At 41.8% G+C, this 27459-nt stretch overlaps 1 protein-coding gene across 2 annotated transcripts in view; it reads right to left on the bottom strand.

Annotated features, from left to right (window-relative positions):
* Nucleotides 1-27459, bottom strand: part of LOC124712433 (mitochondrial coenzyme A transporter SLC25A42) — a 213088-nt gene that overhangs the window by 76592 nt on the left and 109037 nt on the right. For both annotated transcript variants that reach the window (XR_007005579.1, XM_047242732.1), the window contains exons 2-3: nucleotides 18726-18906; nucleotides 7479-7589 (exon numbers count right to left, since the gene is read on the bottom strand). Coding sequence is in view for 1 of the 2 variants with exons in the window: in XM_047242732.1 (XP_047098688.1) it covers nucleotides 7479-7589; nucleotides 18726-18887 (273 nt within the window). In the remaining variant the exon portion in view is untranslated. The remainder of the gene's footprint in view (nucleotides 1-7478; nucleotides 7590-18725; nucleotides 18907-27459) is intronic.

Raw genomic sequence — 27459 nt, forward strand, 5'->3', positions numbered from 1 at the left:
AGATACCAACAAGTAAAAGAAAATATCAAATGTAGCAAATGAAGCAGAAAAAAGGTCATAGAGACATCTTAAAAAATGAGATGGACACAAAATGGAGAACAGTTAAGCAGGTATCACTAGAAAACAAATGCAAGGCTGTAGAAGCAAGCATCATGATGGGAAAAATTGATGCCATCTATTACAAATTAAAAAGACCTTTGGAAGAAAGAAGCAATTGTATGAATATGAAGAGCTCAGATGACAAGCCAGCACTAAGCAAAGAAAGGAGAGCTAAAAGGTGGAAATAATATAGAGAAGGGCTATTCAAGGGAATTGAAGTTTAATACAGTATTATAGATGGGTATAGGAAGCAGATGAAGATAAGATGCAAGATATGATACTACAAGAAGAATTTGACACAGCACTGGAAGACTTAAGTTGAAACAAGGTATCTATTCCTCAAGAATTATTCCTTAAGAATTATTGGAATCCTTGGAAGGAAATATGACAAAAGTATTGCACTTACTATACACGATATACAGGAGAAGCAAGATACCCTGAATTCTCATTCCAAAGAAAGCAAGTGCTGGCATGTCCAAATATTATCAAACTGTCAATTTAACAAATCATGGTTGTAAAATATTAACACAATTATAGGAGAATGGGAAAACTGGCAAATGTTGACCTCTGTGAAGACCAGTTTGGGTTCCTGAGAAATGGAGGAACACCTGAGGCAGCACTGACCCTATCACATGTCTTAGAAGAGAGACTGAAGAAAAGACCTTTGCTTATACCTGGCTCTGCAAAACTGAGGGACGATACAGATAAAGTGACATAACATATTAAAAATTCTGTGGAAATGAAAGAAAGAATGTGAGCATGTTCTCAGTGGTCTCCCAGGCATACACAGTACACAGACAGCTGGATGTCACATGGTGTACGATTAGTGTGATAACAACACCAAATGGGGTTGGCCTTGCAACACGAGGCAGTTGAATAAGGTAACCCAGAATAAGGCCACTATAAGCATAGCCAAATGTTGCTTTCTCCAGCATAATTTTTCACATTATGATGTGCTACAATACTTCGAAAACTTATGCCAACTGCTACATTGTGCAACAGGCAAGAAGATACCCAAGTCAAACAGCAGGTGCAATTGTAACCACATTTAACATGCCTGAAGACACATACAATCTCAACATCTACTGCGGCACAGCGACTCAACGTGAGTGTTTCTTTGACCAGCATATTATGTTCCATTGGCACTTCAGCATCAGTGGCATCATTTGTGATGGTGTCAAGAGCACAGATACTAGTACAGTGACTAGTGAGATCATATGCTCTTCTCAGATAAACAGCAGATTCAGTCTACATTGTGATTCTGAATGTACCCTCATACAGAGAGAAGTGGGTACACACAATGCACCCAGGAAAATTGCCAAATATGATGGTTTTGTGGTCCAGGCGTTCACGCTTGGGGTGTCATTACGTTGCACAGGCATACTGACCTCTAAATATTTTAACATGATACACTCACCAGTCAATGTCATTGTGACACTGTATTCCTTCCCCTGTGCATCTTTTCAGGATACATTCCACTTGACTTAATTTTTATGGATAACAATGTGTGACTGCATCGAACAGCGCAAGTGGAGCAGCCTTGAAAATGAGGGCACATTCAGCACATTGCCCAGGCTTAAATCCTATTGAACAAGTGCGGAAGTATTGGGTAGATGTATTGCAGCACATCCACTTCTACTAATAACCATCCAGCAATTATTAAATGTGTTGGTGGAGGAATGGAAATCCCTGCCACAAGAACTCCTTATCACATTGTGGCCAACAAGCCAGAATATTGCAGAGCATGCACTGTGGTCCATGGTGAACACACACCCTATCAAGAACCATGTGCCTCTGTTTGTAACGGTCAAAGGGCAACCTCTAATTGCTATGATATCAGTGTACCTTTGTCTTTGAATAAAAGTATCATTTCTGTTCAACTTATTTTGTATTTCTTTCAGTTAGATTCTGTACTATGCTATTGCAGTTCTTTCCATGTACGGTCCAAGTTTCAACGAGTTACATTACTTGGCAGTGACACATCAGGTTAAAGTTACTTTCATTGTTATGTACTGCACACCTGTGTAGAAACTGTAGATTCAGGCAAAGTTTTTGACAGTATTAACCGGAGTACCTCTTTGAAATTATGAAAGTAGCAGGAATAAAATAAAAGGACGAAAATATGTTATCTTTAACCCAAAAATAAACCAGATTGCAGCTATAAGAGTCTAAGGACATGAGAGGGAAGCAGTAAATGAGAATGCAAGGGGACAGGATTGCAACATATTCCTGATGTTATTCAATCTTTATATTGAGCAAGCAGTGAATCAACTGAGGAAAAATATAAAAAAGAAATTAAAATTCAGAGAGAAAAAATGAAAAATTTGAAGTTTGTTAATGGAGTCATTCCAAGTCAAGTCACAGATATTTAGGTTGATCCTAAGATGACCATTTCAGAATTTAGTTTTATTTGGTACATGGATACCTGCATGTGTTAATATTAAAACTGCCAAATAACATTGTCCTAATTCTAACCGTTTTTGATAAATTCAGGTTTGAAGACTCAAGGGCGTGTACCTGGTCATTAGCCAGGTGCAAGTTTCCCTATTTTCATAGGACTACTACTAATAATGAGTTGACCTACAGGCACCATCTTTTTATGCATCTAGTATATAACCATCAAGCTGATATAATGTATAAAAAGTAGGCTACATTATTCACATTTTTTAATGAAAAATGTTGAAAAAAACACTTTTTTATGCTGTGCCTTAAATTCCTGATTTTTTTAAAAAATCAATTTTGCACAGGGAAACAGAAGAGACCTCACCTTGTGCACTGTAACTCTGTAGACCTAGTATTAAGTATAAATAATAATGAAAAGCATTTGGCACTGCAATTAGTAGTTCTTACCTTCGGGGGGGGGGGGGGGGGGGGGGTTAAAGGTGAAGCCAGAAGCCATTACAAAAAAGATGTCAAATTTGACGAACTTCAAAGTCCTGGAGGGAAGGGGGAGGGATGATTTAGACAGTGGAATTTCAACTTTAATTTTTGCTTAAATATTTAAGTACCTCACAGCAATCTTAGGTGCAAAGAAGAATGCCCTAACTAACTTTATTCACTGACAAAGAATACAATGAAAATGTCACTTAAACATGCCACCCATATTCAAAACTACAGGGAACTGGGAAACAAAAACCATGTGTATTCATTGAAAACTTGTTCCTAAAATATTTCTGACTGACCTTTGGTCAGAACTCTAAATACACGAGAGCCGAAAACTGTTAAAAGTCTTTTTGGCGTGTAGAATTACAAGAGCTTGGATGCACAAATGAAGTGATGTATCCTTATTATGTTACTGCACATTAAAAGATAACGTCAGTGAAACATAAGGGAAGATGCAAGCAATAATGAGAGAGATTAATAGCTTTTTAAATATATGCTAGTATATATCAATACAAAAATTCTGCAAAGAACAATTTTGTAAACAAATTCAAATATGCATTGCATATAGCTTTGTTTTCCTTGATCGAAAAACAAAATAAGTTCACTTCAAGCTGAGAGATACGATTTTTTTTTCATACACTTACTGGCAAGTTTATACAATTGCACACTGTCCCTTTTTAATGATGGAACATTCACCCTACATACAATCCTGGAAATGGAAATAAGAACACCGTGAATTCATTGTCCCAGGAAGGGGAAACTTTATTGACACATTCCTGGGGTCAGATACATCACATGATCACACTGACAGAACCACAAGCACATAGACACAGGCAACAGAGCATGCACAATGTCGGCACTAGTACAGTGTATATCCACCTTTCGCAGCAATGCAGGCTGCTATTCTCCCATGGAGACGATCGTAGAGATGCTGGATGTAGTCCTGTGGAACGGCTTGCCATGCCATTTCCACCTGGCGCCTCAGTTGGACCAGCGTTTGTGCTGGACGTGCAGACCGCGTGAGACGACGCTTCATCCAGTCCCAAACATGCTCAATGGGGGACAGATCCGGAGATCTTGCTGGCCAGGGTACTTGACTTACACCTTCTAGAGCACGTTGGGTGGCACGGGATACATGCGGACGTGCATTGTCCTGTTGGAACAGCAAGTTCCCTTGCCGGTCTAGGAATGGTAGAACGATGGGTTCGATGACGGTTTGGATGTACCGTGCAGTATTCAGTGTCCCCTCGACGATCACCAGTGGTGTACGGCCAGTGTAGGAGATCGCTCCCCACACCATGATGCCGGGTGTTGGCCCTGTGTGCCTCGGTCGTATGCAGTCCTGATTGTGGCGCTCACCTGCACGGCACCAAACACGCATACGACCATCATTGGCACCAAGGCAGAAGCGACTCTCATCGCTGAAGACGACACGTCTCCATTCGTCCCTCCATTCACGCCTGTCGCGACACCACTGGAGGCGGGCTGCACGATGTTGGGGCGTGAGCGGAAGACGGCCTAACGGTGTGCGGGACCGTAGCCCAGCTTCATGGAGACGGTTGCGAATGGTCCTCGCCGATACCCTAGGAGCAACAGTGTCCCTAATTTGCTGGGAAGTGGCGGTGCGGTCCCCTACGGCACTGCGTAGGATCCTACGGTCTTGGCGTGCATCCGTGCGTCGCTGCGGTCCGGTCCCAGGTCGACGGGCACGTGCACCTTCCGCCGACCACTGGCGACAACATCGATGTACTGTGGAGACCTCACGCCCCACGTGTTGAGCAATTCGGCAGTACGTCCACCCGGCCTCCCGCATGCCCACTATACGCCCTCGCTCAAAGTCCGTCAACTGCACATACGGTTCACGTCCACGCTGTCGCGGCATGCTACCAGTGTTAAAGACTGCGATGGAGCTCCGTATGCCACGGCAAACTGGCTGACACTGACGGCGGCGGTGCACAAATGCTGCGCAGCTAGCGCCATTCGACGGCCAACACCGCGGTTCCTGGTGTGTCCGCTGTGCCGTGCGTGTGATCATTGCTTGTACAGCCCTCTCGCACTGTCCGGAGCAAGTATGGTGGGTCTGACACACCGGTGTCAATGTGTTCTTTTTTCCATTTCCAGGAGTGTATAACACTGGAAAAGGAGACCCAAACAGTATCATTCCTACTGGGTCATGAAATGAATCGTGAATCAGCAGGAGACGTGTAGTAAATTTCCATATCTTTAAATTCATATGATGGCTGAGAAATGTGTCCTACATACCAGTTTTCACTGTATTCGAAAGCCACATACTGCCCAATTGCAGCTGTTCCAACAAAGTATTTCCATGAGCTTTCATAGCAGCAGTGCTCCCATTTGCATCTGTTGGAAGTCTCTTCAGTACAAAGGTGTCAGTAACTGCCAATTCAAAATTTGTGAGTGATGACAACTTAATAAGACAGTCCGATAGCAAATCAAAAGCCACATGGAGTATTGTGACGACAAACAGGAAAGAGATGCGAAGACCAGGATATCATTCTCAAAAACACAGAAAATGCCAATATTAAAAAACAGGATTTGCTAAATTACATCAACAATTATTTCATAAATGCTACAACTTTATTAAGCTCGAAATACAAAACCATGAATTTCCAAAAGCTGCTTGTTGCACGAAGACAGATCCAACAGATGAACACGAAGTGTTCAAAGTAATAAAAAGCTTGAAACCTAAAACGTTAGCAGGAGTAGATGAGGAGCCTGTTTATACCATAACAATGACAGCTGCTCAAAACACAAGGCCCTTGGCATACACAGCCAAGTAACCATTTAATGAAGGAGTGTTACCGACAAGGATGAAAATGTTAAAAGTGAAGCCATTATTAATAAACAGCGACAAGCATAAGGTAAAAAAACTATCAGCCAATATCCCTCTTTCCAGCATTTTCCAAAATAATAGAAAAATTAATGAAGCATAGAATCAACAAATATCTAAATGACTATAAGTTACTAAATAAAAATCAGCATGACTTCCAAGCAGGTAAAAATACAAAAACAGCATTAATGAGCTACAATGAACAAATAATCAAAAATGTACAACAAGAAACAGCATAGTAGGAATAAATTTAGATCTCTCCAAAAAATCTGACACTGCCAATCATGGCATTCTTTTAGAAACACTGGAAGCATTAGGTATTCATGGGACAGGGAAAAAGTGGTTTGAATCATACCTAGAAAACAAAACAGAACACAGACTGTAGGCCTGATGTCAGATTACTCCACCCACAAAATAAATTTAGTATCACATGCAAAAAAAGTGGAAATAGGAGTGCCGCAAAGCAGTATTCTAAGTCCCTTATTATTCCTTGTTTACACAAATGACTTCCACATCTCAGATGAAGCAGCGTGTGTGTGTGTGTGTGTGTGTGTGTGTGTGTGTGTGTGTGCGCGCGAGTGTATACCTGTCCTTTTTTCCCCCTAAGGTAAGTCTTTCCGCTCCCGGGATTGGAATGACTCCTTACCCTCTCCCTTAAAACCCACATCCTTTCGTCTTTCCCTCTCCTTCCCTCTTTCCTGATGAAGCAACCGTTGGTTGTGAAAGCTTGAATTTTGTGTGTTTGTTTGTGTGTGTGTGTCTATCGACCTGCCAGCACTTTCATTTGGTAAGTCACATCATCTTTGTTTTAGAATTTAGAGAATTTCTACTTAAACAATGTTTTACTCGGTAAATTACTATTTAGGCCAATAAATAATTCTGATAATGTTTATATTATGGCAAACTGAAAAGACTTTCATCCACTAAAGTTTCTGTTAATTTTGTATATCTGATACTCCACACTCAGCGAACACAAAGAACACACACACAAAGGCGTGTGAGCCATATTGGTACAAAACTCTACAACATTAATTAATTATGATTGGTGTTAGCTGAACATAAATGTGTTTCATACTCCTTGTTATGCCCATGTAGCTGAGGAAATTGCAGATGGTGTCTGTCCTGCTAAACTGAGGGGATGACTGGCAATTGGAGTTAATTTTGCAAAGGGTAGTGTCAATAAGATCTAAGAGTGGGAAGTTTAGTAACATCAAAGTAGCCAGTTAACTCACTCCACATCAGTATAAAGCCCGAGTTTGATGGCCAATCCAGAATGAGAAAATTATATTTCTAAATCCAACTCACAAAAGTGTCTTCAGAAACAGGTACACTGAAAAAACACTTGTGACGACAAGTTCTCTCTTAACTATCTCCCGTAAGGAATGAGATCACTTTTAAGGCAATAGCTACAAAAAGTGGCTTTGCAATAAGGTCGACAAAGGACATGGGAAATAGTGAAATCTAACAAGTAGGCAAAATGTTGGTACCATATGTAAAGAACAGCTGTTAACCACAATAAGGAGGGTCTATGGAGAGAATAATTCAAAAGGTAGATATAAAAATGGCATTCCCTATGTTGCTATCATGCTCTATACACAAAGAAATGATTACAGTGAGACATGATAGTTATCATTAACAATCATACCTGAAAATTAATTTTGGTCCTATCAAGTGGTGCTATTGTTGTTTTAGCAGCTGCTCCAGCCGTTGCCCCTGCTAGGAGACTTGCTATGATCATCTCTGTTCCGCTCAGTTCCTGAAACGTATAAATACAGAGCAAAGTTTCAGTTATTAACCTGCACTTTTTTTATATGCACAAACATTGATAAGGGTGATACTAAGTATATCACTCCTTATAGAGTCGCAACAGGCACAACAAAAAGATTCACGTAATTATAGCTTTCGGTCATTAAGACCTCTGTCTTAAAAACACACACACACACACACACACACACACACACACACACACACACACACACAAAACACACACACAAAAAAAAAAACACAAAACACACACACACACAAAAAAAACACAAAACACACACACACACACACACACACACACACACACAAAAACAAACACACACACAAAAACAAACACACACAAACACACAAAAACACGCACACACACAAAAACACGCACACACACAAAAACACACACACACACACACACACACAAAAACACACACACACACACACACACAAAAACACACACACACAAAAACACACACACACACACAAAAACACACACACACACACAAAAACACACACACAAAAACACACACACAAAAACACACAAAAACACACACACACACAAAAACACACAAAAACACACACACACACAAAAACACACAAAAACACACACACAAAAACACACACACACAAACACACACAAACACACAAAAACACACAAAAACACACACACAAAAACACACACACAAAAACACACAAAAACACACACACACACACAAAAACACACACACACACACACACACACACACAAAAACACACACACACACACACACACACACAAAAACACACACACACAAAAACACACACACACAAAAACACACACACACAAAAACACACACACACACACACACACACACACAAAAACACACACACACACACACACACACACACAAAAACACACACACACACACACACACACAAAAACACACACACACACACACACACACAAAAACACACACACACACACACACACACACACAAAAACACAAAAACACACACACACACACACACACACACACACACACACACACACACACACACACACACACACCCCTTACAGAAGATATTGTCGTCGTGCAAGACAGACAATATATAAAACAATTGAAGACGTCGAAATGACAACTTCCGCTGCCGACAAGAAAAAGAATACTATCAAGTCTGTCGCCGCACACTCTCTACTGGATGGACCCGCCGTATTCTGTGGTTGCAGATTAAACTTTAGTATTGATCTGAATGATACCTTCTCGCATGGTAATGGCTGGTTAACAGTTGCAATCATACGAGGAGGTACAGGCGTACCAAATGTATCAGGATTGGAGAGCTTCGTCGATCGGGACGTCATAGCCTATCGAACGTATCATGTGACTGAAAATGCAAATAAAGACTTTGGCAAATCATCTTATATGTCACCCTCACCCTTTTCCTTGTATACACGTAGTAGATGTAAAATATCTGTTAATGAAACAAAGGCCTTAATGGCCGAAAGCTATAATTGTGTGAATCTTTTTTTGTACCTATTGTGACTCCGCATCTCCGCTATATGGTGAGTAGCAAATTTCCTTCTTTAATATTGTTACATTCCATCCTGGATTTTCCACTGTTTGATTTTTCACTCATTATAAAACTATTATTGTTTTGCTATCATTTTTCAATATCACAAAGCTGCACTACCCCCCCTCCCCTCCACATCTATATACTCCTTCCTTATGCAACCTCCTTCCTTCCCCTCTTACTCCCTCTTCTCCACCTCTAATGTCCCATGGCTGCAGGAATCTCTTGTTATTTATTTCACACTCTAGCAATAACTTACTTTTAGCTTCCTGGCTGGATGCTCTTCCCAACTCCACAGCCATCAGTTAATGTGACTTCTGCACATTATTTAATTTTAACTGTTTGCGCACAATGTTTTCTGAAGCAGAGATGGCAGATCAGCCCAGTATTTGCCTCACCAAGCATGGAAAATTGTCTAAAAACCATACTCCAGATGTCTGGTGTACTGCACCAATATATCATTATCATGAGTACAGATTCTTTCTCTCTCTCTCTCTCTCTCTCTCTCTCTCTCTCTCTCTCCCCCCCCCCCCTCCCCAAAAAGTTTTCTGAATAGTTAGCTTTCTTTTGGTACACATATCTCATCTCAGAATAGCATTTACACCCAATGTCCTGAGTTATTTGTTGTGTACGGTCCACTCTCAGTCTTTCCCTATAACATTTGCATTTTAGAGCTCCCACTAGTACCATATAAATTACTCCCTAAAATCTACACTGGTACCCTACCTTCCCATCCCCTCCTCTATTTAGTTTTTCCAACACATTCCTTTCCTCATTGAAATTTAACACACAAAAGGCTTTACTGTGTGTGTGGTAGCTAACTCACTCACCGAGCTAACCCACTCACCGAGCTAACCCACTCACCGAGCTAACCCACTCACCGAGCTAACCCACTCACCGAGCTAACCCACTCACCGAGCTAACCCACTCACCGAGCTAACCCACTCACCGAGCTAACCCACTCACCGAGCTAACCCACTCACCGAGCTAACCCACTCACCGAGCTAACCCACTCACCGAGCTAACCCACTCACCGAGCTAACCCACTCACCGAGCTAACCCACTCACCGAGCTAACCCACTCACCGAGCTAACCCACTCACCGAGCTAACCCACTCACCGAGCTAACCCACTCACCGAGCTAACCCACTCACCGAGCTAACCCACTCACCGAGCTAACCCACTCACCGAGCTAACCCACTCACCGAGCTAACCCACTCACCGAGCTAACCCACTCACCGAGCTAACCCACTCACCGAGCTAACCCACTCACCGAGCTAACCCACTCACCGAGCTAACCCACTCACCGAGCTAACCCACTCACCGAGCTAACCCACTCACCGAGCTAACCCACTCACCGAGCTAACCCACTCACCGAGCTAACCCACTCACCGAGCTAACCCACTCACCGAGCTAACCCACTCACCGAGCTAACCCACTCACCGAGCTAACCCACTCACCGAGCTAACCCACTCACCGAGCTAACCCACTCACCGAGCTAACCCACTCACCGAGCTAACCCACTCACCGAGCTAACCCACTCACCGAGCTAACCCACTCACCGAGCTAACCCACTCACCGAGCTAACCCACTCACCGAGCTAACCCACTCACCGAGCTAACCCACTCACCGAGCTAACCCACTCACCGAGCTAACCCACTCACCGAGCTAACCCACTCACCGAGCTAACCCACTCACCGAGCTAACCCACTCACCGAGCTAACCCACTCACCGAGCTAACCCACTCACCGAGCTAACCCACTCACCGAGCTAACCCACTCACCGAGCTAACCCACTCACCGAGCTAACCCACTCACCGAGCTAACCCACTCACCGAGCTAACCCACTCACCGAGCTAACCCACTCACCGAGCTAACCCACTCACCGAGCTAACCCACTCACCGAGCTAACCCACTCACCGAGCTAACCCACTCACCGAGCTAACCCACTCACCGAGCTAACCCACTCACCGAGCTAACCCACTCACCGAGCTAACCCACTCACCGAGCTAACCCACTCACCGAGCTAACCCACTCACCGAGCTAACCCACTCACCGAGCTAACCCACTCACCGAGCTAACCCACTCACCGAGCTAACCCACTCACCGAGCTAACCCACTCACCGAGCTAACCCACTCACCGAGCTAACCCACTCACCGAGCTAACCCACTCACCGAGCTAACCCACTCACCGAGCTAACCCACTCACCGAGCTAACCCACTCACCGAGCTAACCCACTCACCGAGCTAACCCACTCACCGAGCTAACCCACTCACCGAGCTAACCCACTCACCGAGCTAACCCACTCACCGAGCTAACCCACTCACCGAGCTAACCCACTCACCGAGCTAACCCACTCACCGAGCTAACCCACTCACCGAGCTAACCCACTCACCGAGCTAACCCACTCACCGAGCTAACCCACTCACCGAGCTAACCCACTCACCGAGCTAACCCACTCACCGAGCTAACCCACTCACCGAGCTAACCCACTCACCGAGCTAACCCACTCACCGAGCTAACCCACTCACCGAGCTAACCCACTCACCGAGCTAACCCACTCACCGAGCTAACCCACTCACCGAGCTAACCCACTCACCGAGCTAACCCACTCACCGAGCTAACCCACTCACCGAGCTAACCCACTCACCGAGCTAACTCACTCACCGAGCTAACTCACTCACCGAGCTAACTCACTCACCGAGCTAACTCACTCACCGAGCTAACTCACTCACCGAGCTAACTCACTCACCGAGCTAACTCACTCACCGAGCTAACTCACTCACCGAGCTAACTCACTCACCGAGCTAACTCACTCACCGAGCTAACTCACTCACCGAGCTAACTCACTCACCGAGCTAACTCACTCACCGAGCTAACTCACTCACCGAGCTAACTCACTCACCGAGCTAACTCACTCACCGAGCTAACTCACTCACCGAGCTAACTCACTCACCGAGCTAACTCACTCACCGAGCTAACTCACTCACCGAGCTAACTCACTCACCGAGCTAACTCACTCACCGAGCTAACTCACTCACCGAGCTAACTCACTCACCGAGCTAACTCACTCACCGAGCTAACTCACTCACCGAGCTAACTCACTCACCGAGCTAACTCACTCACCGAGCTAACTCACTCACCGAGCTAACTCACTCACCGAGCTAACTCACTCACCGAGCTAATTCTGGTGACAGTTTCAATGTAACATGGAATCAGAATCATGTTAACTCTTACTTCCCACATACATAAAGTGTTGACACAGGTGAAAAATGCAGAAACTTAGAAGCAGCCAGGATTCAAAATTGAAATTTTTGGGCACCTGCACTGACCTCCAAGCTGATAGTGAACAAATCACATAGTTGGACGACATTTATGTTGACCAATATGAATGAAAATGTCAAATGGGCCGGTTTCCCAGTGCTAGAAAAACTATGTAGAATAAGAATAAATGGGATAGGGAGATTCAAAACCAGGTGAGGACAATGCCAGTGGTTTTAAATTTTAACTTACACAGCACAGTCTCAAAGCAGTTTTCCAAAAATAAAGAATGCTAAGAACAATGTAAATCCTAAAAATCCACATGAAAGTTGCTCACAGAGAGTTCTCAATAAATGTATCTACATCAACAGTTATGCTCTGCAAACAGCTGTACTGTGGATAGTAAATGGTACTTCTCACTGTGCCACACATCAGGATTTCTTCCGATTCCATTTGCATATACAGTGTGGGAAAAATGACCATTTAAATGCCTCCACATGCATTGTAATTAATGTGCTCTCGCCTTCATGGTCCCTACAGAAGCAACATGAAGGAGGTTGTAGTATAATTCTAACAGTCCTCAAATATTACTGCTTCTTGAAACTTTGTCAGTAGTCTTCCATAAGATAGTTGGTGTCTATAGGGTATCCCAGGAAGAATGACCAGTATTCAGGAAAATCAAGTAACTATGAGCTCTAAAACGCACACCTTACGAGCTATAAGCACTTTTTCATCTTCAATACTGTGAAACCCATTACTTCCACTGCACCAGCGTTTATAGCTCTTACGGTACACATTTTAGAGCCCATGTTTACTAAACTTTTTTTTTACTTCTAATGATCATTGTTCTCATATCCCTGAATATTGACCATTCCTCCTGTATATTCGAATGTCTTTCAGTTCACATTTTGTGCATTATCTGATAGTTTCCTGGGAGTCAAATAAGCCAGTGAACTTCCACGCTCCATTTCTATATACATGTTCAGTATCCTCTGTTCACCCTATTTGCAATGTGTCCCATTACGCTTTTGTAAGCAGTGTTCTTTCTAAACAGACTGCTCTTCCCAGTATCCTACCAATGAATCTAAGGCTGCTAGTCGTTTTATCTACAATTCAGCCTACATGATCATACCATTTCATACCTCCACAAACTGTTACACCACATCCATGTAATTGTATGGATAGACTGAGTCCAATTGTGACTAGCTGATATTTTAATCATAAGATAGCAAAACATGAAATTTTGCTAAACGCAAAGTTTCACGTTTCTATATATCTCAAGCAAGTCGTCAATCCCTGCACCATGTAGAAATTTTATCAAGATCTGCATAGATATTAGTGCAGCTTTTTCCAGATAGTACCTTACTATACATAACTGCATCATCTGCAAAAAGTCTGAGGGTATTGTTGACATCATCTGCAATCATTAACATACAACATGAAGAGCTTGGGTTTCAATACACTTCTCTTAGGCACAACTGAATTTATTTTTAAATTTATCAATAGTTCTCCATCCAAAACACCATGCCACATCCTCCCTAACAAGGAATTCTCAATCGAGTCACCAACTTCAATCTACATCTACATTCTGAAAGCCACCATGAGGTGAATGGCAGAAGGTACATCCCATTGCAGCAGTTGTTAGGATTTCTTCCCATTCCACTCACATATGGAGCACGGGAAGAATGATTATTTGAATGCCTCTGGAGGTGCAGTAATTGTTGTCGTTGTTGTGTTGTGGTCTTCAGTCCTGAGACTGGTTTGATGCAGCTGTCCATGTTACTCTATCCTGTGCAAGCTGCTTCATCTCCCAGTACTTACTGCAACCTACATCCTTCTGAATCTGCTTAGTGTATTCATCTCTTGGTCTCCCTCTACGATTTTTACCCTCCACGCTGCCCTCAAATGCTAAATTTGTGATCCCTAGATGCCTCAGAACATGTCCTACCAACCGGTCCCTTCTTCTAGTCAAGTTGTGCCACAATCTCCTCTTCTCCACAATTCTATTCAATACCTCCACATTACTTATGTGATCTACCCATCCAATCTTCAGCATACTTCTGTAGCACCACATTTCGAAAGCTTCTATTCTCTTCTTGTCCAAACTATTTATCGTCCATGTTTCACTTCCATACATGGCTACACTCCATACAAATACTCTCAGAAACGACTTCCTGACACTTAAATCTATACTCGATGTTAACAAATTTCTCTTCTTCAGAAACGCTTTCCTTCCCATTGCAAGTCTACATTTTATATCCTCTCTACTTCGACCATCATCAGTTATTTTGCTCCCCAAATAGCAAAACTCCTTTACTACTTTAAATTTCTCATTTCCTAATCTAATTCCTAAGCATCACCCAACTTAATTCAACTACATTCCATTATCCTCCTTTTGCTTTTGTTTATGTTCACCTTATATCCTCCTTTCAAGACACTGTCCATTCTGTTCAACTGCTCTTCCAAGTCCTTTGCTGTCTCTGACAGAATTACAATGTCATCGTCAAACCTCAAAGTTTTTATTTCTTCTCCATGGATTTTAATACCTACACTGAATTTTTCTTTTGATTCCTTTACTGCTGGCTCAATCTACAGATTGAATAACATCGTGGATAGGCTACAAACCTGTCTCACTCCCTTACCAACCACTGCTTCCCTTCTATGGCCCTTGGCTCTTATAACTGCTATCTGTTTTTGTACAAATTGTAAATAGCCTTTTGCTCCCTGAATTTTACCCCTGCCACCTTCAGAATTTGAAAAAGAGTATTCCAGTCAACATTGTCAAAAGCTTTCTCTAAATCTACAAATGCTAGAAATGTAGGTTTGCTTTTCCTTAATGTTTCTTCTAAGATAAGCCGTAAGGTCAGCATTGCCTCACGTGTTCCAACATTTCTACGGAATCCAAACTGATCTTCCCAGAGGTCGGCTTCTACTAGTTTTTCCATTCATCTGTAAAGAATTTGGATTAGTATTTTGCAGCTGTGACTTATTAAACTGATAGTTTGGTAATTTTCACATCTGTCAACACCTGTTTTCTGTGGGATTGGAATAATTATGTTCTTCTTGAAGTCTGAGGGTATTTCACCTGTCTCATACATCTTTCTCACCAGATGGTAGAGTTTTGTCAGGACTGGCTCTCCCAAGGCCATCAGTAGTTCTAATGGAATGTTGTCTACTCCCGTGGCCTTGTTTCGACTCAGGTCTTTCAGTGCTCTGTCAAACTCTTTACGCAGTATCGTATCTCCCATTTCATCTTCATCTACATCCTCTTCCATTTCCATAATATTGTCCTCAAGTACATAGCCCTTGTATAGTCCCTCTATATACTCCTTCCACCTTTCTGCTTTCCCTTCTTTGCTCAGAACTGGGTTTCCATCTGAGCTCTTGATATTCATACCAGTGGCTCTCTCTTGTCCGGGGGTCTCTCTAATTTTCCTGTAGGCAGTATCTATCTTACCCCTAGTGAGACAAGCCCCTACATCCTTACATTTGTCCTCTAGCCATCCCTGCTTAGCCATTTTGCACTTCCTGTCGATCTCATTTTTGAGACGTTTGTATTCCTTTTTGCCTGCTTCATTTACTGCATTTTTATATTTTCTCCTTTCATCAATTAAATTCAATATTTCTTCTGTTACCCAAGGATTTCTACTAGCCCTCGTCTTTTTAGCTACTTGATCCTCTGCTGCCTTCACTACTTCATCCCTCAGAGCTACCCATTCTTCTTCTACTGTATTTCTTTCCCCCATTCCTGTCAATTGTTCCCTTATGCTCTCCCTGAAACTCTGTACAACCTCTGGTTCTTTCAGTTTATCCAGGTCCCATGTCCTTAAATTCCCACCTTTTTGCAGTTTCTTCAGTTTTAATCTACAGTTCATAACCAATAAATTGTGGTCAGAGCCCACGTCTGCCCCTGGAAATGTCTTACAATTTAAAATCTCTGTGTTACCATTATATAATCTATCTGATACCTTATAGTATCTCCAGGACTCTTCCATGTATACAACCTTCTTTTATGATTCTTGAACCAAGTGTTAGCTATGATTAAGTTACGCTCTGTGCAAAATTCTACCAGATGGCTTCCTCCTTCGTTTCTTACCCGCAATCCATATTCACCTACTATGTTTCCTTCTCTCCCTTTTACTACTCTCGGATTCAAGTCACCCATGACTACTAAATTTTCGTCTCCCTTCACTACCTGAATAATTTCTTTTATCTCATCATACATTTTATCAATTTCTTCATCATCTGCAGAGCTAGTTGGCATATAAACTTGTACTACTGTATTAGGCGTGGGCTCCGTGTCTATCTTGGCCACAATAATGCGTTCACTATGTTGTTTGTAGTAGCTTACCCCACACTCCTATTTTTTTTATTCATTATTAAACCTACTCCCGCATTAGCCCTATTTGATTTTGTATTTATAACCCTGTATTCACCTGACCAAAAGTCAGGTTCCTCCTGACACCGAACATCACTAATTCCCACTATAACTTTAACCTATCCATTTCCCTTTTTAAATTTTCTAACCTACCTGCTCAATTAAGGGATCTGATATTCCACACTCCGATCCATAGAATGCCAGTTTTATTTCTCCTGATAACGATCTCCTCTTGAGTAGTTTCTGCCTGGAGATCCGAATGGGGGACAATTTAACCTCTGAAATATTTTACCCGAGAGGACGCCATCATCATTTAACCATACAGTAAAGCTGCATGCCCTTGGGAAAAATTACAGCTGTAGTTTTCCCTTGCTTTCAGCCATTTGCATCTCTGTTTCTTTGGAATGGCTGTATACCATGAAGGCTCCCTCCCATTATAGATTGTTCTACTCCATACATGTCTATCCAGTACGTGGCGAAGTATTATTTTAAATGTGAGCTATAGTTCTTCCAGATGCTCCTGCCCTGTGCTGAAAGTTTCAAATTCCTCATTGAGATATGACATTACTGATTTTTTTTACCTAATTTACTGAATGTATATATTTTCTGCTTGTTTTAGTTGGCCCTTGTACTTTGGTAATCATTATTGACACAACCACATGATTGTTATTGATACCAGTTTCAATGTGAACTCCCTCAAAGAGGTCAGATCTATTTGTTGCCATTAGATCCAATATATTTACAACATGAGTGGGGTTCCTAACTATATGTTCTATGTAGTTTTCGGAGAAGGCATTTGGTGATCTTTCACAGAATGTCTTATTGTGCCCACCACCATCATAATAATTTGCCCAATTAATTGTTGGATGATTAAAGTCTCCACCAATGGTTACAGTATGACTAGGGAACTTATGTACAAGCAAACTGAGGTTTTCTCTCAAGTTTTTGATTACACCAGGAGATGAGTCTGGTGGGAAATTGAACGATCCAATTACCATTTTATGCCCTCCCCTAATACCGAGTCTTGGCCAAACAATATCACATGCAGCTTCATTCTGTCTCGATCGATTAGAATTTCTTTATTGCGACTAATACATCACCATTTCCTATTAACCTATCCTATCGACTTCCACTTAATTTTTTCCCAAAAATCTCACTCTTATCACTTTCAGGTTTAAATCAGATTTCTGCACCTAGTAATAGGTGAACTTCACTGCTTTTCACGAGTGCTTAAACCTATGGCACTCTGTTGTGATTTTTTGTAGTTTACCAATAGGATTTTAATACTTTCACCTGTGAGAAGCATTAATTCGATCTTACATATGTGGTGTGATACTGAAACGAATGCTTTCTGAGAGTCAGGATATACTACATCTACCTGATTAGCTTGATACAGGACTTTCAGGAAGTTCTGTGAAACAACTGCAAGTTGGGTTTCACATTATTTATGTTTTTGGAAGCCATGCTAGTTACGTGGAGCTGGTCATTCAGTTTGATAAACCTCATTACATTTTAGCTGAGAATACGTACCAAGCTTCTAAAAATATTGAACATTAATGATACTGGACATTAGTTTTCTGACTCACCTTTTCTACCCATCTTACGGATGGGAGCAACGTGGTCTTTCTTCCAACCAGTTGGCAAGGTAATTTTTTTCAAAAGACCTTCAGTACCTTGTGGTTAAGACAGGGGCCAACAAAGCTGCAAATTCTCTGTAGAATCTGTTAGGACTCTATGGATCCCAGTATCTTGTCCAGCTTTGGTGACTTCAGATGTTTCTCAATACCAATGACCCTACTATTTTTATATGTACAACCATTTGTGTGAAATTAAGAGTGATATGTAACACAACATTATACATTAATATCAACTTATGTAAGATAACACATTCATTTATATGTTTTTCGGTATAAAATCTTATATCAAACATAAATATATTATATTAGCATACTGCAGCAGGACCCGCAACATCTGCCGTGTGGTGAACTTCGGAAGAAGCGCCAGCAGCGGAAGCAGCAGGTGGATGTTGCTGCTGCCTATTGACTGCAGATGCTAACTCCTCCCTCAGAACAGCGGCAGCTCCTGCTGCAGAATCCACTGTGCTATGACTCATTTCTGCATCATTTATGGTTCTGCAAATGCAAGAAAAAAATTGTTATAGTATAAGTTAAACAACTTCTAAAAATCTAGATATTTATTAATTTCTACAAGACATAACAATGAATGTATGGCAGTACAGAGCTCCAGCTGTATGTCATTTTCACATTCACAATTCTAAAAATACTCTTCTAAATTTTTTTATAGGTTAATGTTTTTTCACAGAAAGATACTGTAAATTGGGTGAATAGGGACAAAAATTTTAAAAAGTTATTAAATGAAACCTCTCCCTTGCATTTTCATCTGAAGTATCTTGATCAGTGCAGTTAAGATGGCCAGTCTGTTGTCTACACGACATTTCAGAACCAAAAATCAAGTTTTCATATTTGTCATGTTGGCAGACACTATATTCAGCTGCTAATCTACACAGAATTTTTATTACCTCTTAAAAGGTTTTGGTATTCTAACTAGTGACTAGATTGATGTATTAGTGATTTTATATTCTTCAGTTCACTGTATTTTGGTGAGTATTTGCACATAATAAATATTTAGTTATCTTCATTTTGAAAGAAACCATTTAATTTATTTTAAATATTGTTTGTACAGTTATATTGAGGTGAATCAGAACAAGGCAAAAATGCCAAAAGTAGCTACTGGTAACAAATTTTTTTGACATGTTAAGTGTGCTTGCTTCATACTGTTACACAGAATTTTCAAAACATTTGATTTGATGCATAGAAGACAGGCCAAGTTATACAATAAGAACATTTTAGGAAAAATACAGAGGCTTACACTATTTTATATACATTTCTGAGATACACCTACACATTTATTACTGTTTCCAGACCACAAAAATAAAATCTATAATTCCGTTGTTCACACAGTGAAACTAACCTCAACGACTTCTTCAATAGACTAATTGCCATTTCCCACCAGAGGAGCAAAGACCAATCTTTTCAATGAGCCACATTATATGCATTACTGCCTTAAAGTTTATGGTACATTTTCACTCCCATGTACTATGGTGTTTAGGCATAGTGTTTTAAATGGGATATTGGAAGTTTAAAATTATTCCTGTGGCAAGTGGTGGCGGTGGAAATGGAAAGTGTCAAGTGTATGTTCGTTTTCATATTAAAAAGAATGGATGGTGTTTTAAAATCTTTTAAGCGTGGTCAACAGGATTGTCTATGTTTGACAACATACATTTTTTCATGATTTTTTATAATACTACGAACCTTGAGGCTTTTGCTGAACTACCCCAGAGATTATACTATAATGAATAATCGAGTCAAAGTAGCAGTGGTAGAATATTTTTCTGGTGTCTGTCTGTGGCAACTGGCAAAATAAACAGTACAAATGCTAAGCTATTCTGTTTGTCTGCTAAGTAGTCAACGTGTGATTTCCAATTTAAACTTCAACGTGATTTAGGCCTAAGAAGTTAACATGGTTTACATCTGTGATAACCTGACCACTGCAAGTTATTTTTATTCCATTCCGTTCTATATCTGACATTTATTGCAGTCCCTTCAGGCACCTCATTTTCAATCAGAACTGTTATATCTTAAGCACATAAAACTAAACCAACATCAAGTGGTTGGTCATTTATGTAGAAAAGGAACAGGTAGGTACCCAATATTGGACCTCACGAGACTTCTTGGGAAATAGTTCTCTAGTTTGAGTAGTAATTGCTTGAATTTGAAGTTACAATTACTCTTTGTTCCCCATCTATTAAGTAAGAGTTGAACCCTTGTAAAGTAGTGTCTCTGTTTCCATATATCTATAAATTGTATAGAAGTAAGGAGTGGTTCAGTGAACTGAATAATTTTGTCAGATCACAGAATGTACCTGTGACCTTTCTGCTCTTACATAATGAGGAGCATATCTTTTGAGAATACTCTTTGATGGCATTTACAATGCTTTTCCCTTGCTGGAATCCAAACTGATTTTTAGAACCTCTCATTTATAGTAAGAAATTTTTGAATTTGTTTTGCTGCAATCTTTTCAAACACAATGGAGACTGTGTAGAATATTGCTAAGCATAATAAGTATCAAAAACAACTGAACATGATCATCATAGCACAAAACAATGGATGCAACAGCACCACAGTACACAAATTATGTATCACCATAAGAAGAAGAAGACAGCAGGTATATCAACACACAACAATAACACACAATGCTTATTTCACTCCAGAAAACACAGCCCTCAACACAAAATGGCACACCAAGACGCAACAGCAATACCCCTATTCTACTCCATTCCTCTCTCCACCTACAGCTCCCACAATTCCTCAGTCAGCTCTAATGCGTGTGCAGTGTGCTACAGTGTATGTTATGTCCAAATAAACATTTACTGGGTGAAATCTGCACTATGTGCATTTAATACATACAGAGCAATAAATGGTTGCATAAATAGGACAAAAAATGAGTGGAGAGAGAGAGAGAGAGAGAGAGAGAGAGAGAGAGAGAGAGAGAGAGAGAGAGAGAGAGAGAGAGAAATCATATTTCATATAGTTTTAATTATAAACAGTAAGATTTAAATAAGCTGCCAAAGAATCACTACAAATATCATATCAAAACATGTATAGTCATAATTTTCTTTGTATTATAGACCACTGAAGATGCCTAGACTATATAGGTGAAACACTTTAGGCACAACTAAATAAATTCAGTTGCAAAAGGTGTATTTTTTTGTATGATAAAACATAACTGAATTTAGCAACAGAGGAAAATGGCTGCAAATATTAATAATATTTTATAGAAGATCAGCAAAAGAGATATAGGGCTATAATTCCACTTATCTTTTGTCGATCCCTTTTTGAGAATTGAGGCAACCACTGATAGTAACAAAGCAATGGTCAACTAGTGAAGTGTGTTGCTCTTCATGAACAATGTGTTTTGGTTTTCTGTCTGGGTGATACATATGATTGTTTATATTAACATAATAATTTGGTGAAAAATGTCAATTTTAAGCCCGCTGTTGGAGTAGTCTTGTCTGTTCTGTTACAGGATAGTAAATATTTCCACACTGGTGACACTGAGTTTATTGCTTGTAATCTATACAACGTGAAGTTATTGGGGTGCTTATCTTTTTGTGCATTCAACCCAATGTCTTTGTCAGCCTACAGACATCTCGACTGTCAGGAACAAAAGTTGTTTATGTCTAATGAAACTTTCACAAGCAATTCATCTCATCCGGTCACTTTTGTACACCACAAAGTAGACATAACCTCCCACAGCCAGCTGTGTCGGGAACCACATGGGGCACATATGAGCATGTCCATGGTCACCAAGTACAGAACTACACTGGCTGCTCTAGCTAACAGCATTATGCTCACAAAATTCAAGCCTTCACATCAAAGATTCATAGATGTTCTTACACTAATGTGGCAAGCACGTACTGCTAGCGCCAAACTAAAAATGCACCCCCTTTAGCATGACATGGAGTTCGTGAAAGCTTGTTTCATTTCTCAAACAAATTCCAAATTGCCTCCCAATGACTATGGTCGTTCATCCTGCACCGGCCACCCATGCACCCGCACCTACCGTGTCATGTAGCATGTGCAGTCATCATTTCGTCACCTCTACAGGGACCTTGGACAATGTATCACACAACAGGACAGTACTACATCAGGACTTCTCCAATGTTTTTTGCCTCCACTGCATCAGATGCCCCTTCTCCTAGGGTCACCTGGACCTGTTCTCTTCTACCAGTCATCCCAGAACATATACCGGCTGGCCTGTTACCAAAATTGTCACAATTACAGAATGACAGCCTGACAACATGGTTTGTGCTTGCCTTCTGAATGTCATTGGGATCATCAGTGGTGACACAGGGTTCATATTTCTGGTTAGTCATTTGCACGATTTCACAGACCTAATGAGTGATCTGAGTCCACCAGCATTTTGTAAATACAACACTGCCAAAATCACCACCATTAGATGTCCCTCTTGCCCCCATGCAGATGCCATTCACCACATAATTGATGATGAAGCTTTGGAAAACAGATCTATGTGCACTGGTGAGAGCCGAATACATGCCAAATCTTGCCTTATATGCACTTTGGTTGGTGAAGCTGCTGCAAGTACTACAATTAAACCTTTTTATCACAAGCAGCTGACCCCTCAGACCTTAATCTCTGGCTGGCTGACCAGGCATACAATATTATGGGACATCATCATATGATTCCGACCATGGTTACACCGAAGATTTTCACGGGCGGCACCAGCGATTCTGTCGTTCTGCCCCAGACAGCAGAGGTTAGTCTAGAACAGGTGCATCATCCCCATGTGACCCACAGCCATCTGGAGGTGAATGCCAACATCTCTCTCTACCCACTCTAGAAGACCTTCCAATTTCCTGTGATGCAACACCCGACTGCTTCAGGGAACTTCAACAGGCTACGCCAGCTGGCACAGCCAGTGCTCAACTCACATCACACATAGTTTATCCACTTTCCTGGTTTCACAGGACATTCAAGTATGTAGTAAGGAACTGCCAACCGCCTTGCACTTACCCAAATTCCTTGCATGGGCTGGTTTAGCCACCGCAATCTGCAAAGACAAGGTTAGGCACTACGCAGTACTTTGGTATTTTAACTCTACATCCTCACTTTAATGACTATGTACAAGACATCACATCCCAGCATGTTTTTTAGCCAACATGGATGTGGGCACAAGTGTCATACCAATGTATATCACACTCACATGCCCTTTGCTGGCGAAACTCTCCTTACGTGCAGTGACAAGATCAACATCTCAGTACACAACATGGTCAAACTACTGACCGAACTGGTTCCTGATGTGTTTGTTAAATGCCTTCCGTGTCACCAGTGTTGATGACCCTGTCCCCTGTATTGATCTCTTACAGTTTTTTGGCCTCTCCTCTGGCCTGAGAACAATGTATTTACTTTACCATGAGATAAACATTCAAATTGCGTGTGCTCACTACACCATCAACTCTCTACCATCCACTTTCTCTGAGTATGTCACTATTGCTGCATCTGGTCTCCTTGCTTGTCGACCTCACTGCTGAATGCTCCGTGGTCGCACTTACTGCATGCAGAATTAAGAGACCAGACGCTTAATAGATGCTGCTTCAGAAGGACTGGTATGCGCACAACGCCTACTCCACAGCCTCAGACCTCTGCAACTGTACTCTGATGTGGAACTTACGTCAGCACCTGTTCCACATGTCTCAACCTGTAATTCTGTACACCTCAGGTTAGTGACAGTGTTACATCAAGGGAAGCCACCCACATCCCCCCCCTTTGCATGTGACATGTGAAGCAGGCACAGTAATGAATGGCACATGCCATACGATCGACACTATGGGTCTGCCTTGTGATGCACTGGGGGCCATCTGTAAACATTGCCATGCAAAAGCAGTAGTGCATGAACTCTTCCAGGTGGGCATCATACAGCCTTCGGACAGCAACTGGTCGGCCCCCATCCACTTGATCCTTAAGAAAGACAGTTCTTTTTGCTGTGTGGCAACTACAGGTGCCTTAATGCTCGTACTGTCATTGACAACTACCCAATCCCCCAGATTCAGGACTTTGCACAACTTCATAACAGCACGTGTGTGAGTGCTCTCAACTGATGTAACGCATTTCTACTGATCCCTAAGTTCCCAGGTGACACTGCTAAGGCTCTGTTGGTTACTCCACATGACATGTTTGAGTTTTGTTTCATGTCCTATGGCTTCAAAAATGTCACTCAGTCATATCAACGTTTCATCAACTCAATCTTATTCACGATGCTGAATTGCTATGCTTACTTAGACGATATTTTAAAATATTCCTCCTCAATCGAGAAACATGAAATCCACCTGTCCCAAGTCAAGTGGCTTTGCTAAGCAATAGCTTGCAAACCACACATGACAAATCTCAACTGAACTGAGAATATGTTACCTTCTTGGGATATACCATGGACGGCAAAGGCATTCAACTGCCAGTTGATTGGGTGGACTTTCGTTGCAACCTCCCTCATCATCCCACTTTTTGGAAACTGCGCTGATTCCTCTGCACCATTAATTCCTACTGGTGACATCTTCCCATCGCCACCCTCATCCAGGCAACTCTTACAGTTGTGTTGGTTGGTAAGCAAATCTCTGGTAAACCCCAGATGAATTGGTCGGACAACATGATCTAACCATTTGAGGCACTGAAAATTACATTAGCTAATGCCATGACATTTATGCACCCAGTTCTGGATGTGCTCATTTCCATTCTCATGGATGTGAGTGATTTCTCAGTAGGTGCTGTCCTCCAACAACATGTAGGCAATTCCATTCTACCATTGTGCTTTTCCAGGAAACTGCTTGGTTCACAATGAAAGTGGTCTGCATTCAATCACAAACTAGTCACAGTTTATGAAGCAGTTAAGCACTTCTGCAGTGACATTGAGGATTGCAGAGTCACCATAAACTCCTAGCGGATGCGATTTGCAATCCCATACTAGATCTGCCACAGACACTTTCGAGCATGTGGATTTGATTAGCCAATACATAACAGACATTTGACAAATTAGGGGAGCTGACAATGCAGGCACAGTATATCTATCCAGAATGGCAGCAATTACTTCTCCTTTGGACTTCAAAGAGTTAGCTCCACTGCAGACAGAAGAGACAGATGTACAGGAAATGCAACAGGATATGGCTACAAACTTTACAATGGTTTCTCACCACCTATCACGAGCCACTACACCAATTGTGTATGACATTTCCATAGATCATCTGTGCCCAATTGTACCAGTTGTCCTTTGCCTGTAAGGTGTTTTTGGCAACACATGACCTCAGCATCCTGGTATTAAGGTCTCCAGGTGCCTGTGACTGAATGCTTCATATGGCCCAATGGAAAGAAAGACTGCCAGTCATGGACCCAGGTGTGTATTCCCTGTCAATAGGGCAAATTCAGCCATCATGAACAGCCCCCATTAAATTTTGTCTGACCCTTTCCACTGTCTGTGCAATACTGCAACATACTTTTGTCCATCAATGAAGTGATCAGATGGGTTAAAGATGTACCACTCATGGACATTACTGCCGATACTATCACAAATACATTTGTCCGTATGTAGATTGCACGATTCGGCTGCTCGTCTTTGGTTACAACAGACGAGGGATGCCAACTTGAGCTCCAGCTTTTTTCGAAATTGTGCATCCTCTGCAGCAGTGCCAAGTTCCATACCACCGCTTATCAATCATAGAACAACAGCCTCATCAACCACTGGCACCACATGTTTAAAGCAGCCCTCATGTGCAGCAAAGAAGCCTGGACTGGAGTGTTACACTTGGTCTTGTTCGGCATTTAAACAAGATGTAAAGGCTATGCTCACACAGGTGCTTTATGACAAACACCTCTTGCTCCCTGCTGAGTTTGTGGAAGATTCTAAGCTACACACCCAGTTCAGATGCCCACTCTGGTCGAGCATGTTAGATCGCACATTGCCAAGGTGCACAGCCCTGCCCCCTCAGCCACATTCAACACCCTAAGTTTTTGTTCACAACAAGCTGGCTCATTGTGAGTTTATAATGCTATGTGACAACACCATTCGGCCAGCACTACAGCCTCCCCACTCATGACCTCATCAAGTGTTAGCAAGGGCAAATAATACTATGGATATTTTACTGAATGATAACTGTCAACAGGGTCAAGCCTGCTTGGACTTTGGACAACAACCCACTTGCAGAAGCAGGAAGGACCTTATGGGCACTCAATGCCACGAATATCAGAGGCAAACATGTCCCCAAGCCATACAGTGTCATGTGAAAGAACTTTAATGTGAGGTTCCATCTCCCCAGTGTTCTGTCCCCCCTTCTGTTGGGATTGACTCTAGCCCAGCTCCTGCTGCTCCCCTACCACCCCCCCCCCCCTCTCCCACTGACAATGACAGTGCCCCACTCGATCAACCCACCCACATTTTTCTGCTGCTTAATGTGCACCCAGTGTTCACTATCAGCAATGTGACTATCATGTCGATGACCTTGCCCTCCATCTGCATGACACCACCATTTTCATGTTGGCACATTATGCTTCCAGCTGTGATGAGGCTATTACATTATATGTGACACTCATGTTCACTCCAGGCTCCCCCAGGACATTGATGAAGATCACACCACAGCCATAACCGATGGCGGTGGTTGTATCACCATCACTGTGCCTGTTTACATGGTCCATCCCACAACTCCACTCTCGCATGTGGGTCATCATCTTTGGCCTCCTGAATGGTTGCATGACTGTCATCTCTGGGTTCCACACCCACAAAAACAGCAATCAATCAAAAGACAATTCAGGCAGTTGGAAGCAAGAGTTGGAGTAATTCTGTCTATTCTATTACTAATACAATAGTAAATATTTGCAGAGTTTATCTCAGCATATTTACTTTTTAACCATTTTATTTACTTATTTGTTAACCTTACATAATGTTAACCACTTTCCAGCAACTCATGATGCCTAGGACACATGACTCAACTTGAGTTTATGTGATCGCTCTAAGCTTGTTGACACCAGTGCCTACCAATTTAAATTGTATATTACAGCACTGAGGATGGTCACTTAGTGACCGAAAATCGATTTTGCGGTTAA

Source organism: Schistocerca piceifrons, chromosome 1, assembly GCF_021461385.2.
Source record: "Schistocerca piceifrons isolate TAMUIC-IGC-003096 chromosome 1, iqSchPice1.1, whole genome shotgun sequence".
NCBI lineage: Eukaryota > Metazoa > Arthropoda > Insecta > Orthoptera > Acrididae > Schistocerca > Schistocerca piceifrons.